This window comes from Galleria mellonella, unplaced genomic scaffold (assembly GCF_026898425.1).
Source record: "Galleria mellonella isolate WM207_F2 unplaced genomic scaffold, CSIRO_AGI_GalMel_v1 utg1899, whole genome shotgun sequence".
Lineage (NCBI taxonomy): Eukaryota > Metazoa > Arthropoda > Insecta > Lepidoptera > Pyralidae > Galleria > Galleria mellonella.
Window position 1 is genome coordinate 168,721 of NW_026442027.1, and position 16,288 is coordinate 185,008.

At 36.2% G+C, this 16,288-nt stretch overlaps 1 protein-coding gene across 2 annotated transcripts in view; it reads right to left on the bottom strand.

The window, feature by feature from the left end:
- The window catches only part of LOC113513693 (organic cation transporter protein-like), a 34,371-nt gene that overhangs the window by 7,580 nt on the left and 10,503 nt on the right, over positions 1–16,288 (bottom strand). For both annotated transcript variants that reach the window (XM_031910807.2, XM_031910808.2), the window contains exon 2: positions 10,616–10,826. In XM_031910807.2, the coding sequence (XP_031766667.2) occupies positions 10,616–10,826 (211 nt within the window). The remainder of the gene's footprint in view (positions 1–10,615; positions 10,827–16,288) is intronic.

Below are 16,288 nucleotides of genomic sequence, written 5' to 3' on the forward strand. Positions count from 1 at the left end.
CAGAGATTGAAAAACTTTAGGCCGCGTGCTCCGTCTCATATAGTACCAAGTACATAGTTTGCTTGCATTGCTGTGTTCCAGTTAAAATATCTAGGCAGTAAAATAAATAATTTCATGTTTTTTTTATCGGAGCCTAACTCCCCACCGCTCGAGTGGGCCGTCGACTTACTTAATACTAAATTAGTTTGGTAGGTGGTCCTTATACATACATGCCCGGCTATTATTATTTTTTTACAACACAGGGGGCAAACGGGCATGCGGCTCACCTGATGTTAAGTGACTACCGCCGCCCATTATCACCCACAACACCAGCGGCATTGCAGGTGTGTTGCCGGCCTTTTAAGAAGGAATATACTCTTTTCTTGAAGGTTATGTTGTCGTATCGGTTCGGAAATACCGCTGCTGAAAGTTGATTCCAAAGAATGGTTGTGCGTGGAAGAAAGTGCCTTGAAAACGCACGGTGGATAACCAGGATTTTTACACTCATTTCATACATGCTTTACTTTTACAGGTACCATTAAGACTTTAGGTAGGATTTTTATCATTATTTTATTTTTGGGTACTATTTTATTTACTGTTTATTTTCAACCGACTTATTTACATTTTTACTTATTTCTACTTTCCTTATTGCTAGTTAACTACATTTACATTTATATTGCCTAAGTATACTCGGTATACTTATTTAATATAACTTATTTACTAACATAATTTTTATTTACTATTTTTATAATTTTAATACTATAAACTAGGAGTAGTTTACGCTTCTTATTATTAGTCAATAACTTAATGTTAGGAGGACAAGTGTACGGGTAGATCTGGCTGTTCATGCACTATGCACATCAACGAGTTCTATTTTTGTTTGCCACCAAGGCATTAAAGAAATATATAATAAAACTGTGAAAAACCACTAAAAACTAAACATAATTATTTCTGAAGAACACCATAATATTATGGGGCTAACATGGGACCTAAGATTATTATAGACAGAATATCTCCATTCGAGAACAGCGGGTCAACTTTTTTGTGTAAAAATAATTATGAGCGTTCGTCTAAAACCTGTTTTTTATACAACTTAGAATGGCAAACAAGCTGACGGCCCACCTGATGGAAAGTGGTAACCGTCGCCTATAGACATGGGCAGTACCATGGACACAACATAGTATACTTCTATATTTATTTTGTTTTGCAATTTTTGCATCTTTTTAATGCATAAAATACAAACATTATGCACGTTAGTACATAGAACACTGACAAAAAACTAATTTGACAATTAGCTGAAAAAAAATTGATCCGTTTTTGAGACTCAATGCTCTATCTATATAATCTAAGCATGGAGCATTATGCACGTTTATTATACATATTCCTTCATTATCGCCGTCTACATGGCAGTAACATTCATGTCAAGGCGGAACAGTTGTATTAGGGCTACATAAATGAGGTAGCGTTAATTTCGTAACACGGTAAAAAACCTTAAAATATTACCTTATCTACTAAAGTAATCATTACGACCCATTAAACATCCCATAAGAGTTTTAATCTATTGCTATTGTCTACAAACATATTAGCCAGATAGTTTGATGTGTATTGATACAGATTTTCCTTTTTTTTATTCTTTTTAAACCTTTATACATTATACAGAGACTAAACAATGCTGACATAATAACATTATCTTAATACGACGTTATATCTTATAATTAAAAATAACTTTTTCAGTTTTTAACCATGAAACGAGGTCTCGTCGGCAAGCCACAGTCAGCGACGCGTTACCTACTAATACAATGTGTGCAATGAACCGCACCAACGGAACCTGGATGCCACCACACTCACGGCCACCACAGCTATTTTACGTGGCTACAGCCATGAACGCTGACACACTTCACAGAGATTTGCTGTCGTTTGGCGATATATCCAATAGAAGTTCGATACTCTTTTAAAAAGTAAAATAGATAGATAATTTATTTGCATTACTTACAGCACACAAAATATAACATATACAGATATACATGAAAAGCGAGATAACATAAATGATTAATCAAAATGGATAAAGCCAAGTATAACTTTACCTTTTGTGCGTGTGTCATAACAGTACAAAACGGTCACAACTCAGTTTATTTCTTCGCCCTCAAAAGAGCAAATATTTGTATCAAAAAAGGCATTGATTATTGTATTTTAACATTCTAAGTAAACATTCCTGATAATGTAAATGTAAAACATCTTGAATTCATCATGATGGGCTAACTGGCCTGTTTTCATTCTCATCTAATCACCCTTCACTGGTGCTGCGCCAGCGTATCCCGTTAGCGCGGGCGAGGCTACCATTCCATTTTCACCCATCAAAAAAAAACTAGATAATTGCTGACCCTGCAGCACGAAGCTGGTCTACGTGATGACTTGAAAATGCACTCCTGCTTCACACTTCGAACTGGGCGGTGATCTTAATTGTACCTAATTAGATATAGGAATTTTATATTGTAACTTTCATTAATAGAATTAAATTAGTTTTTAATAAAATTTAGATTTTCTTTTTTGAGTCTCCGGGTGTCGTCCTCATAATTAGTACATAAACATAAATAGATCAAGTAAATAACACCTAGTAAAACATCAAGGCAAATTAGAGAGATAGGTAATGAGATTTTACCTGCCTCTCGAACGAGGTAAGGGATTGCGCTAATCTAATGGAAAGAAGTAAGGAGTTACGGAGACAGATAGAGTGAAAATAAACTAAATTTCTAAGAAATTTAAGTTAAAATTATTGTAAATTTAGTTTATATTTAGTTTAGATCAATAAAATAGTATAATCACAAAAGTATCAAGCTAAAATACGTATTAAGTTAAGAGAAATGACACAGCAGATTCGGCCCTTTTATAAAGAAACTTCATAAGTCGTGTCTCCCTCAAAACTGTCAAATGGCTTCCTCTAAATTTCCACCAAATTCAAATAAAGATAGTAGATGCATATTATATCTCATATTCACAATTTCAACATACAAACGGACAGTGAAACGAGAGATGTTGTTTTCTAAAGGAAATGCAGTTCCAGACAATGGTCTTAATGTAACCGGGGCCTAGTTGATTGATAACAGGAAATTACTACTTTTCACATATTAGGGCATGTTGGCATTACTTACACGAGTATGTTGTACTTCATACTAACTAGACGCGGCTTATAACAGGTCAAACATAATATCTGTTATGACTGTTACTGTTATGCAGCGATAACACGTACCAATATCTGTTATTAAATAACAGGTGTTATTTTATTCAATCACGGAAGGAAATAACATACAAATTTGAGTTTAAGAGTACTAACACGATCTAATTAAGAATTCACTTTTCAAAGAGGATTTCTTCTTATGAAACGACTTACTATAATTTTGGTTTATTTCAAATAAATACTAGGTGTGTCTCGTTTTAGCTTATGACAATATTATATAAAAGATAAAGACAAGAATAGTTTCACTTTTATTGGTTGTTATCGAATACTAAAAACGTTGATTGTTGATAGTGATTGTAATAACTTGGTTGGTATGGTGAATTATAAATGATATTTTTTTAACAGATATAATGACATCGCAAGAACAACTGTTATCTATTATTTTCGAATAGTTGTGATTTATATATGATATAATGAACACGCCTCGCTCCTAATGCTAACTCATACATCCTTACATAACGTCTAAACTACTAAAATTGACAACGAAACATTTCTCTTAAAACCCATCATCAGACCGATTACACAAACTAACATCAAAAAGCATCTCGTCTGAATATGTTCTCCACATTGTGAACATACTAAGCAGTTAGGAACAATGCAAAAAGGAAATCAACAGTCATTTCTACGATGTGCATTATTCACATCTTTATGTAACAGTAACTCACTACTAACTACCCATTTATTATTTGCCATAAAAACTGCTTCACTGTCTGTACGTTTATTATTTTTTTTAGTACAGTCACATAAGTATGCAAGTATCAAATGTCTCTAACACACTACCAGAGGGAGACTTTGTACAAAAGTCGATTGCTTGGGTACCTCTGTCCCATTCGTGTTTCAACTGCGAAACAGTTGTGTTTGCATGGCTGTGTTTCGGTTAAAAGGGTGGGATATGGCGTGAATGAGCGAAACATATTAACAATATTTATATTTACTGGGTACAGAGGAATAACACCTGAGTCCTCAGGAATGGCAACGCATGGTAAATATATGGGTATCATGGGCCTATTTTTATTTATAAAATAACACATTAACGAAACAGTAGAGATACTCTGTTATGTTCATAAAGAAACAATATACTGCTCATGTCTATAGGCGACGGTTACCACTTTCCATCAGGTGGGCCGTCAGCTTGTTTGCCATTCTAAGTTGTATAAAAAAAAAAATCGTCGTTTCATTTTTAACGTAGAAAAGTGTTTCGATAATCTAAGATTTATATTCTGCCTCGTAATTATTGATTGGAAACTTTATTGACGGAATGTTTACGATCCCGCGTGGCCGCTAGACGATAAATTCAATAATGGTAACATTAAAAACCGAGGTGAGCTGCAAGGCCCCAATAGAGGTGTAGGGTCATCGGACGTGAAACAGCAATGGGCTCACCTCGCCGCCCGCGGTCTCTACCATAACTCAGAGACATAATAAACAAAATGCATACATATTAATATATTTTTATACCAATAATATAAATATCTTAATAAAACTCTATGTCGCAATGTTCGTTCACGCTAATCTCCGAAACCGATCGAACTATTTTAATAATTTGTTTTAATCATTTATATTTAAAGGCTTTTTATCGTATAAGGATATATCAGCCCCATCATACCATAACCACAGATAATATAATACTATACTAATACCCTAACCTTAATTAGTTATTTCACACGCTAAAACAGAGAGAATCATTGATGCAAAAATACAACAATTAAAGATTTTGCCGTTTCGGAATGTGTACCTGCGAACATATTAAAAAAAAAACCAATATCTCATCTGTTTCAACTATATTTCTGTATCAAGAACTCCCTTTCTGTTGTTTTCAAAAGATATTCAAATTTAGCATTTGGGTAATATCCCGATCGTAATCTATGAGTTGTGACAGCAAAATTTCTGTTTTCTTTTATTTTTATGAGCCATGGTGTACGTGGAGGCTTTTATGCCAAATTCCATTTTCCTTACTCCTTTTGTCAAAATATTCCCTGAACATTTCGTAGCAATACTTTTCGAATTAAGACAAAGAATAAAATTTTGTAAAAATATATTGTTAGCTCCAACTTGCGAAATAGGATAGTTTTTATCACGATAAGAAAAAAATTCTAAGGAGAAAAACAACGTGTTCTGCCCCCAGTCAGTATCTATTCTATATTTGTCTTTACTATTAAGTATATTAAGAGACTACAGCATGGGGTTCTTCTAAAGGGGAGTAAAGAGGTTTTTTTCAGGGTCGGCAACGCGCGCGTAATACCTCTAGTATTGCAGGTGTTCATAGGCTACGGTAACCACTTACTATCAGATGGGTCGTATGCTTGTTTACCACCTGTTTTTTTTTTTTATATAACTTAGAATGGCAAACAAGCTGACGGTCCATCTGATGGAAAGTAGTAACCGTCGCCAATAGACATGAGCAGTACCATGGACATAACAGAGTATACTGTTTCGCCTATGATACCCCGCATGCGTTGCCATTCTTGAGGACTCAGGTATTATTCCTCTGTACCCTGTAAATTCACGCCATATCCCACCCTTCAAACCGAAACATATAGATACATAGATAAATATAAAATAAGATATAGGCTATTAAGCCTGAATACTTATTGTTCTACATCTCAGTAAGCTACGTGGCTCCGTACACGTAATTTATTGACTGTTATCATTTTTGTACAAACGGCCATTATAGTCCCGAGTCCAATCACACTACAATTCAATTGTGCGAAAACACAAATAAAGGTCCACTATAGCATATGAATTGTTTGCATATTATGTTTTTATACATTTTGTATCTACTGCACATTGTTCAGTTGAAAGACGGTTAAATAATGTCGTTCGAGAAAAACGCTCGCAAAATGTTCCCACTAATAAGTGGCCATTGATTCAATTTTATTTATTTATTCTTTATTGCACAATAAAACTTTGTACAAATGGCGAGCTTAATGCCATATGGCATTCTCTACCAGCTAACCATTGGGTAAAAACAGCGTATGAAGGGCAGATGTGGTGAAAAATTTCATTATTGGTGAAAACTTACATTACTTCTTTATTCTTCTTTTGAATTGACTTAAAAAAGGTGAAGAATTTCAATTCAGTTGTATTCGTACATTCATTTATAAACCGATGTAGATTTTTTTATCAGAAACTAGCGACTCGCTACGACTTCGCACGGGTGCAATGCTGATACTAAATAGCGCCGCCAGCCCCCCATTACATTACGACATCACATTTGAAATCTCTAAAATTATCAGTGTTCCTCTACTATATTATGCATGTATTATACATATAAACCTTCCTCTTGAATCACTCTATCTATTAAAACACTTCAAAATCCGTTACGTAGTTTAAAAGATTTAAGCATACATAGGGACGGACAGACAGCGACAGCGACTTTGTATTATACTATGTAGTGAAGATATACTTTCAGATTGGTCCCATACAAAAATCAATTCAATTTATTTATTGCATTCAACAATATTATTATAAAAGATGTTAGTAATTGATGTAATACATTGTAGACCCTGTAGGGCGCTGCAATTAGAAGCGAGGAGGGCGTCGATCCTTAAATTTTCATAAATCAATTTCAATTTCATCGACGTAATTAAATTCTAATTAAAATCCAAATTAATTTAATGATTTTAACGATTCTTTTTTGCTTCCATATGTTTTATTTTAATTTAATGCAATTTAACGTAGTTGTTCATATTTTTGAACCATTTTGTTAGTATCCTTATCAATTTTAGTATTATTAACTAAACCAGTAATATTTATATGTTATGCGTTATTTTTTTATTACAATTTTTTATCATTTAAATATTCATCAATATCGTAATAAAATTTTTTAGCTAATAGTTGTTTTATTTGTGATATGAATACTCTATGGTTTTATTCATTTCATAATGTTTCCGGTAGATGATTATAAATGTTTACAGACATTACATAAGGGCTTGAGGAATGGAGTTTAAGTCGAGAGGAAGGCAGTTGGTGTTCATTTCTCTGTCTAAGACAATATTTGGAAGGTATATCATCACGTTTCATGTAAAAAACCGAATATTTCCTTACAAATTTGCTGATTTCTAAAATACGAGTATATATGCATGCTAAAGTATTTTGTGTTTTTGGAAATGAGGTCTACAGCTATCTGTTGATTTGATGTTCATTAAAATACGTATTAGTTTTTTTGGATAATGAAAAGAGTGGGTGCATCAGTGCTATTTCCCCACAGAAGGATACCGTAGCTCAGCCATGCATATGCGTATGCATAGTATGTAACTAATGCTGTTTCTATATTAGTAGTTTTTTTTTATTTCTCAAAATGCATATATAAAGCTAGATTGTTTAGTCCTTAATTTTTTTACATGTATTTTCCAATTTATATTCGAATCGATGTTTAAGCCAAGTATTTAGAAATCCTCTACACATTCTATTTTTGTGCCACTATAGGAAAAATTTATACATGTATTTTTCTTTTGGTATAGATGGAAAATCATTAATTTGGTTTTTTTTTTAAATTTATTTCTAGGTTATGCTCATCTAGCCAATTTGTGGTTTTTGTGAATAAGCTATTTAGTTTAATCGTTTATTTTTATATTATCTTGGCATGATGTTAATAGTGTTATATCATCAGCAAATAGGACACACGGTTCTTCCATAATTTTAGGTAAGTCATTTATGTATATCAAGAACAGTAAACATCCAATGACGCTTCCTTGCGGAATTGATGCATTTGTGATTTTATTTTCCGAACGTACTTTTGTTATTAAACCAGTAATCCTATCATAGTATTCTATCTCGACATATTGTTCCCTGTCTTTCAAATATGACGCTAACCACTTGTGGGCCATACCTCTTATTCCAATGCCGTATAGTTTATTTAACAATACATTATGTTGCACTTTATCATATGCTTTTATCATATCTAAAAATATTCCTATTGCATATTTTTTACTTTAAAAAAATCTGTTCAATAGTTAAGTTTATAATCAAAATAACCGGTTTTTCTACAATTGAAGTCGGTTTTTTTTTATGAAACAAAATCTACTTGTTAGGTCACTGTAAACAATCGTGACTTAGCATCGTGATTGTAAATATTAAGTACTTCACACGTACAACATTCCTACTTGATGTACCTCCAGATTAGTCAACCATGCACATTGTAGAGGCATTGAGTGATGCTAGAACAGCTTATTATATCTACGAACACATTGACCCCACGTTAAATGAACTTGCGACATCAAAGTGGCATTAACAAGACAAATTGAGAGACTTATTCAATTTTTTTTTCTAAAAAATGTACTGTCACATTCAAGACCGTTTGGCTTCGTCAGGTGTTTGCACCACCACCTATCTCTCAACTATTTATAAAAATGTGACTATAGAAGTTCCTTTCGTGATAAGAAAATTCAATTACACGTCCTTATATATTAGAATACAAGAAATTAAAACACAATCAGGGGAATGACCCCATCTTTTCGTGGTTGCCATAAAAGGCGATTAAGGGAGCTTAATGGTCGAAGAACAGCGACGTCCCTCTTAAAACATCAGCAATCTAACTACGTTTGCCAACCCGCCTGCCAAGATAGATAGACTCTTTATTGTTTCCTCCAAAAGATTACAATAGTAAACATATTATAGATACAAACAATTACAAGAAATAATCACAATGAGAAAACAATGGGCGAGCTTATCGCTAAAAGCGGTATCTTCCAGGCAACCTTTGGATGGAGAGGAGTAATTATAGACAGTTTAATTGGAGGCACGGAAATTCTATCATTTCTAAATATGGAGATGGAAATACATGTAATAATGTAAATTAAGCGTAACAATTATTGTCAAAATCACCCTAAAAGGAGACAAATGACGATGTCGTCATCGTCAACATCATCAAGACAATGAGATCGCTGCCAAAGTTTTCCCTAGAGCGTACAGTATGGGGTTCGTCAAAAAGGATATAATTACGGTTTTCTTAGGGTCGGCAACGCGCACCCTAAAACCTTGGTGTTATAGGCATCCACAAGCTACAGTGTCTTTACATCAGATGGACTTATGCTTGTTTGCCACCTTCATGGTATAAAAGAAATGAAAAATCTGTCTAAAATATACTAAATAATACTTATACGACTTCTGGATTCTCAGTTTGAAACAAGGTATTCTGTATTTTGCATGCCGTCTCCGCTCACTCAACATTCATCTCATACACTGATGTGAATCAATGTTCAGAATATCAATCAGCTGCTGATTGCCCTCGTCAAAGCCATTTACAACTTGACTACATTGACCAATTTGGTTTTCGTGATAGTATATCCTTATTTATATCAACTAGGAAGAAATTAACTTCCTCTACTGGAAACAATGATGCACGCCATTGAACATTTAATTAAACATTTTACATTTTATTTTATTCGATCTCTCTCTAATTTTACTGTAAGGGGGATATAGATTGTGAGTTATGTGGTCCACCAGTCCCATTGCTAGCAATATACGGTATCAGGTCAACCTCCTCGTAGTCCCCTCTTGGAAACAATCGTGCTGAATTCCTGGTGTCTTTATCACGATGGGCTAACCTGTCTTTCCATCCTCACCTATCATCGGTCACTGGTGCCCCGCCAGCGTATACCGTCAGCGCAGGCGGGGTTACCATTTCATTATCATCCGTTAAAAAAAGTTACTGTAAGTTAATTATAAAGCTGGTTGCTATGCAAATGCTTACCGTCCGTGTACTGATCATGCAAAGCACAAAAAAAGTGTTTTTCCCATTTGACATACGAATATGATTGTGTAGACTTTATTTGTCAGATCAGAGATGACACTGATCTAATGATGACGTCAGTGCTCACCAACGTTAGTGTTTTAGTGTCATTAATAATTCACTTAGTCAAGTTTTTAAATAACTTAAAAATAAAGTTCTAAATTTTTCTGCACATATTTTACTAGAGGGAGACTTTGTACAAAAGTCCTTTGTTTGGACACCTCTGTCCCATTCGTGTTTCTACCGTGATGCAGTTTTGTGCAAACAAAGTGGCTGTGTTTCGGTTTGTAGGGTGAAGTATATGGCAGTTGTGAATTTACAATTTATATACAACGAGGAAATACATTACCATCAGTCCCCAAACTAGGCCAGACCTGTATCTTGGGGAGTCGTCAGGAATGGCAACGCATGGGGTGTATCATGGGCGAAACAATATATTCTGTTATATCCATGGTACATATCTATATGCGACGGTTACCACTTTCTATCAGGTGGCCCTTCTTGTTTGCCATTCTAAGTTGCATAACATATTTTATACAACAGCCCAATAAAAGGAGTATAATATTTTCAGGACTCCTGTGTTTCTTCATAACTTGATAACCACCAGTTACATACTTGCAAGCTCTTTAGAGAAGGTACAAACTTAGTTCAACCTAAGACCGACTCACCTCCGCCACAATGGTGTCGTTCGAGGCGTACAGCCACCGGTCGCATTCCTGCAACTCCTCGGCGAAGGTGGCGCCGTCGCAGGATTGCTGCGGGTCGAGCGGGGAGCGCCGGGAGCAGCGCCGCTCGCGGCCGCCCGCCGGCAGCGCGGCATCCAGCCACGGCGGGCTGTACTCCGTACTGTTGAACGCTTCACACTCCGGTACCACGCATCTGGAAACATTACATTTTATTAATACTTGTATATTCGTTCCAACACGATTGCCCGTATGCTAAATCTTAAAATTACTCAGCGAGCTTTTTTTTTTTATACAAATTAGAATCGCAAACAAGCTGACGGCCCACCTGATGTAAAGTGGTAACCGTCGCCTATAGACATGAGCAGTACCATGCACATAACAGAGTATACTGTTTCACCCATGATACCCCCCATGCGTTGCCATTCCTGAGGACTCAGTTGTTATTCCTCTGTACCCAGTAAATTCACGCCATATCCCACCCTTCGAACCGAAACTCAGCCATGCAAACACAACTGCTTCACGGTTCTAACACGAATGGGACACCTCTGTCCTCTACTCAAGCAATCGACTTTTGTACAAAGTCTCCCTCTGGTACAAAAGCTACGGAGAGGGCTACACTCGGAGTTTCTTTGCGTGACAAAATCCAAAATAAGAGCATACATATATCAGCAAAAGAACCTAAATCATCGACATAGCCCGAAGAATTAACAAACTGAAATGGTAATGATCAATGGTCACATAGCTCGAAGACAAGCTCGGCCGACAATCGATAGGGAAAAAAGATTGGTAGAGATGTATATTTCCGATGGTTTAGTCATAACTGATAAAATTAACAAATAAAAATGGCAATAGGCTGGCCACATAACTCGAAGAACCGATAACCGATAGGCAAGAAAGGTTCTAGAGTGGCAACCCTATACGGGCAAACGTAGTGTAGGGCGACCTTCCATGCTGGCGCTCAGGTGCTGGTGGCTCAGGACCGTTTCTAATAGCAATCTATGGAGGAGGCCTATGTTCGGCAGTGGAATGGCTGAGACTTCGAACCAATGAAGCAGTACTACTTCTAATGGTAGTACTGCTTCAGAGGGAGACTTTGTACAAAAGTCGATTGCTTGGGTACCTCTGTCCCATTCGTGTTTCAACCGTGAAGCAGTTGTGTTTGCATGGCTGTGTTTCGGTTTGAAGGGTGGGATATGGCGTGAATTTACTGGGTACAGAGGAATAACACCTGAGTCCTCAGGAATGGCAACGCATGTTGGGTATCATGGGCGAAACAGTATACTCTGTTATGTCCATGGTACTGCTCATGTCTATAGGCGACGGTTACCATTTTCCATCAGGTGGGCCGTCAGCTTGTTTGCTATTCTAAGTTGTATAAAAAAAAAAGAAGTATATCTTCATATACGTATATAACATACACCAGACTTTAAATTAGACCCCTAGGAATACAACTGTAAAAACTATATTTAATTTAGTGCAATAGTTTTACGTAACGCTAGAACAAGCATATAAAGTAGACAGACAAACAAAAATTTTAAAACATATCGTCTTTTCTTATTTTCCTACGTTCAAACATTGTCTATTTAAAATTTAATTAGGTATACCTAGATAGTTTTACCGTATGTACTACTTCATTTTATCATCAGAATGGCGAGTGAACAAAAACAATACACCAAGAGAGGAAAAACTGGACTAATAAAATTAGAGTACCTACAAATTGTTCGCTTCTGTATTTTGGGTAAACGGAGAGTCATTGGAAATAAACCAATCTACTGGCAATATGATAATACAATTTCTGTCAACAATAGATAGGAATGTTTAGGGTTCATGCAGTTTATTTGAACATAGTAGCTTATCATAAGCAATATTATAATACTTTGTACCTTTTCTACATAATGGAACGAATAAATAATTTACATCTGATATACTAAAATAACATAATAATGTAAATAAAATATGTATTTTTTTTTTTATGGGTGAAAATGGTATGGTAACCCCGCCTGCGCTAACGGGATACGCTGGCGGAGCACCAGTGAAGGGTGATAGATGAGAATGAAAACAGGCCAGTTAGCCCATCATGATGAATTCATCAGGAATTAACCATGATAGTTTCCAGGGATAACCGCGAAGTCGACCAGGTTGGGTATATTGCTAGCAATGGGATTCTCAGTCTCCATTACTAATAATCCCTTTCCCCCTAAAAAATTTATTAAGGATCCAACATTCACAATCCAACATAAAATCTCAGACAAACCTATTCTAACAAAAGGAACTAAGTTTCAAATAATTTTTTGCTTGCTACGCCCGCGTACGTCTTCTATTAACATAATTGCACCTTCTACGAGTATATTGTATCTATATTGTATGGACGAGCGGAAATACGCTATTACAGTTAAAACATGAGACTGTATGTAATGTTATCACAAGAATTATAATAATGATACGTCTGTTGTCGGTGTGTCGACCGCCCGGCGGCCGACACGACACTTGCGGACAGTGGAGCAATACCTGTGTAAGGGTTTTTTTATGCATCTTAGAATGGCAAACAAGCTGACGGCCCACCTAATGGAAAGTGGTAACTGTCGCCTATAGACATAACAGAGTATACTGTTTCGCCCATGATACCCCCCATGCGTTGGACAACACCTGAGAACTCAGGTGTTATTCCTCTGTACCCTGTAAATTCATGTTTGTATGTAAAATACATCCTCATCATCCACGCCAATATCCGTCCAGTGCTGAATATAGGTCTTCCCTATAGATTGTCCTGAGCCGCCTGCATCCACTGATGCACTTGAGATCGTAACTCCATCTAGTGGGGCGTCACCCTACACTGCATTTGCGCGTACGGGGTCGCCACTCAAGAACTTCTTAATTATTATTCTTATTAGTACAATAACATAACGAAGTGTTTGGAAGCGATTGCGAGTATTATTCAACAATACACGTACCTTTTATTATTGTTTGTATGAAGACTTCTTTTTTTATAAGTCTGATCGTATCAAACCAATAACAACGTTTTTTTATCAGAGGGAGACTTTGTAGGTACAAAGGTTGTCTGCATGGGTACCTCTGTCCCATTCGTGTTTTTACCGTAAAGCTGTGTTTGCATGGCTGTGTTACGGTTTGAAGGGTGAGATATGGCAGTGAATTTACAGGGTACAAAGGAATTACACCTGAGTCCTTAGGAATGGCAACGCATGGGGGGTATCATGAGCGAAACAGTATACTATGTTATGTCCATGGTACTGCTCATATCTATAGGCGACGATTACCACTTTCCATCAAATGGGCCGTCAGTTTGCATGTTCTAAGTTGCATTAATAATAATAATATAAAATATGTAACAAATCCTTTTTTAACCGACTTCCGCAAGGGGGAGAATCTCAATTCGTCCCAATAACTTAAAATCGCCTTTTGTTCTATTTTTATTGGTCAATTTTTTAGTTTGAATAAACAAATATAGCTGGTTTATTGATTGTTAACGATCATTGTAGACAAACAATGAAATACCACTTGACTGGTAAGTAAACATTCTTAACTATATGCTAAAGGGGGGAAAGGAATTGTTAGTACTGAAGACTGAGAATCCCATTACTAGCAATATACCCAACCAGGTCGACTTCCACGCGGTTCCCTCTGGAAACTATCATGATTAATTCTATATGAATTCATCATGATGGGCTAACTGGCCTGTTTTCATTCTCATCTATAACCCTTCACTGGTGCTCCGCCAGCGTATCCCGTTAGCGTAGGTGGGGTTACCATTCCATTTTCATCCAATAAAAACAAATTATATGCTAAACGATTACTTAGAAGACTAGACGCTGTTTGGCCGTATACCGTGTTTTAGACATGCAAATTAATAAATATTATATTAACATACAGATTAGACAAGTTCATTTTGATCTTACGCCATTTTGAACAAAGTTTTTTTATGCAACTTAGAATGGCAAACAAGCTGACGGCCCACCTGGTGGAAAGTGATAACCGTCGCCTATAGACATGAGCAGTACCATGGACATAACAGAGTATATTAGTTTAAATTAAAATGGCTGCTTCAAAGTACAAAATGAATATGGGACTTTTTTAATGGCTGATAAAGGAATGGCAACCCCGCCCGCACTAACGGTATATGCAAGCAAGGCACCAGTGAGAGGTGATAGGTGGGGATAAAAAGGCAGACCAGTTAGCCCATCGTGGTGGATACACTTAGAACTTAACACGATGGTTTCCAGGGGAAACTACGTGGAGGTAAACCTAATAGGGTATGTTGCTAGCAATGGGACTGGTAGTTCGCATTACCCCCGGATACACGACAGTAAACTACCATACCTTATCGCTTGCAAATAGAACTGTCAAAATAGAATATGCGACGTATTCACATAACATAGCCACAAAACTACAGCCGCATTGAGAATTTCCTCCCATTGGTAAACACTTAAAGAGTGATACAGTACAGAAAACATATTTTGAAAATAAATATTTAAAAATAAATCTCGAGGACTCATTTACAGAGACTACATTTATAACTGTACAGCCTTCAAATATAGTAACATGTAATAGTTATTTTTTGTGTATATTTTATACTTTTTTCCTGTCAGTTCAAGAGCTCCTGTAATTTTTTTCTGAAAAAAAAATGCGTATCACTAACTGTCCGTAATCTATGGATTATCGTATGCGATCATATAGTTTTTTATTGGATGAAAACGGAGTGGTAGCCTCGCCTGTGCTAACGGGATACGCTGGCGGGGCACCAGTGAAGGGTGATAGATGAGGATGAAAACAGGCCAGTTAGCCCATCATGATGAATTCATCAGGAATTAACCTTGATAGTTTCCAGGGGGAACCGCGAGGAAGTTGGGTATATTGCTAGCAATGGTATTCTCAGTCTCCATTACTAACAACCCCTTTCCCCCCCCCCCCCATCCTCCCTCTTTAATCAATAAATAGTCGACTCTCGTATATTTAAACAATATTATAATATCGAGCGTGCACTTTGCAAGGTTTTCCCAGAAGACTATAGCATGGGGTTCTCCAAAAAGGGGGTAAAGAGGTTTCTTCGGGGTCGGCAACGCGCGGCTAATACCTCTGGTATTGCAGGCGTTCATAGGCTACGGTAACCGCTTACCATCAGGTGGGCCGTATGCTTGTTTGCCACCTCAGTGGTATAAAAAAAACTTGCATTTCTTATTGTGACGACGCAAACAATCGTCCGACATATAAATATCTTATATGATGGAATGTATTCCATCATTGACCTTTATTTATATTGAAATTGAATAAATGTTTGTATTTGACTTAAGAATGTTATGTCAAATAAAATTTATATCTTACTAATATATTATCACATCTGTTTACATAATATCCATGTCACATTAAAATCATTGAATGCATAATTAATGTATAAAATATTAATAATATATTTCTTTTCATCTTAGAAGCGAATAAAATACAATCCTCAGCACAAGGTGCTAAAAAAATTAAAAAATTATATAAACTTGAAATTAGTTTTTTGTTTGATGGGTGAAATGTTATAGTAACCCCGCCTGCGCTAACGGGATACGCCGGCGGAGCACTAGTGAAGGGTGATAGATGAGAATGAAAACAGGCCAGTTAGCCCATCATGATGAATTCATCAGGAATTAACCATGA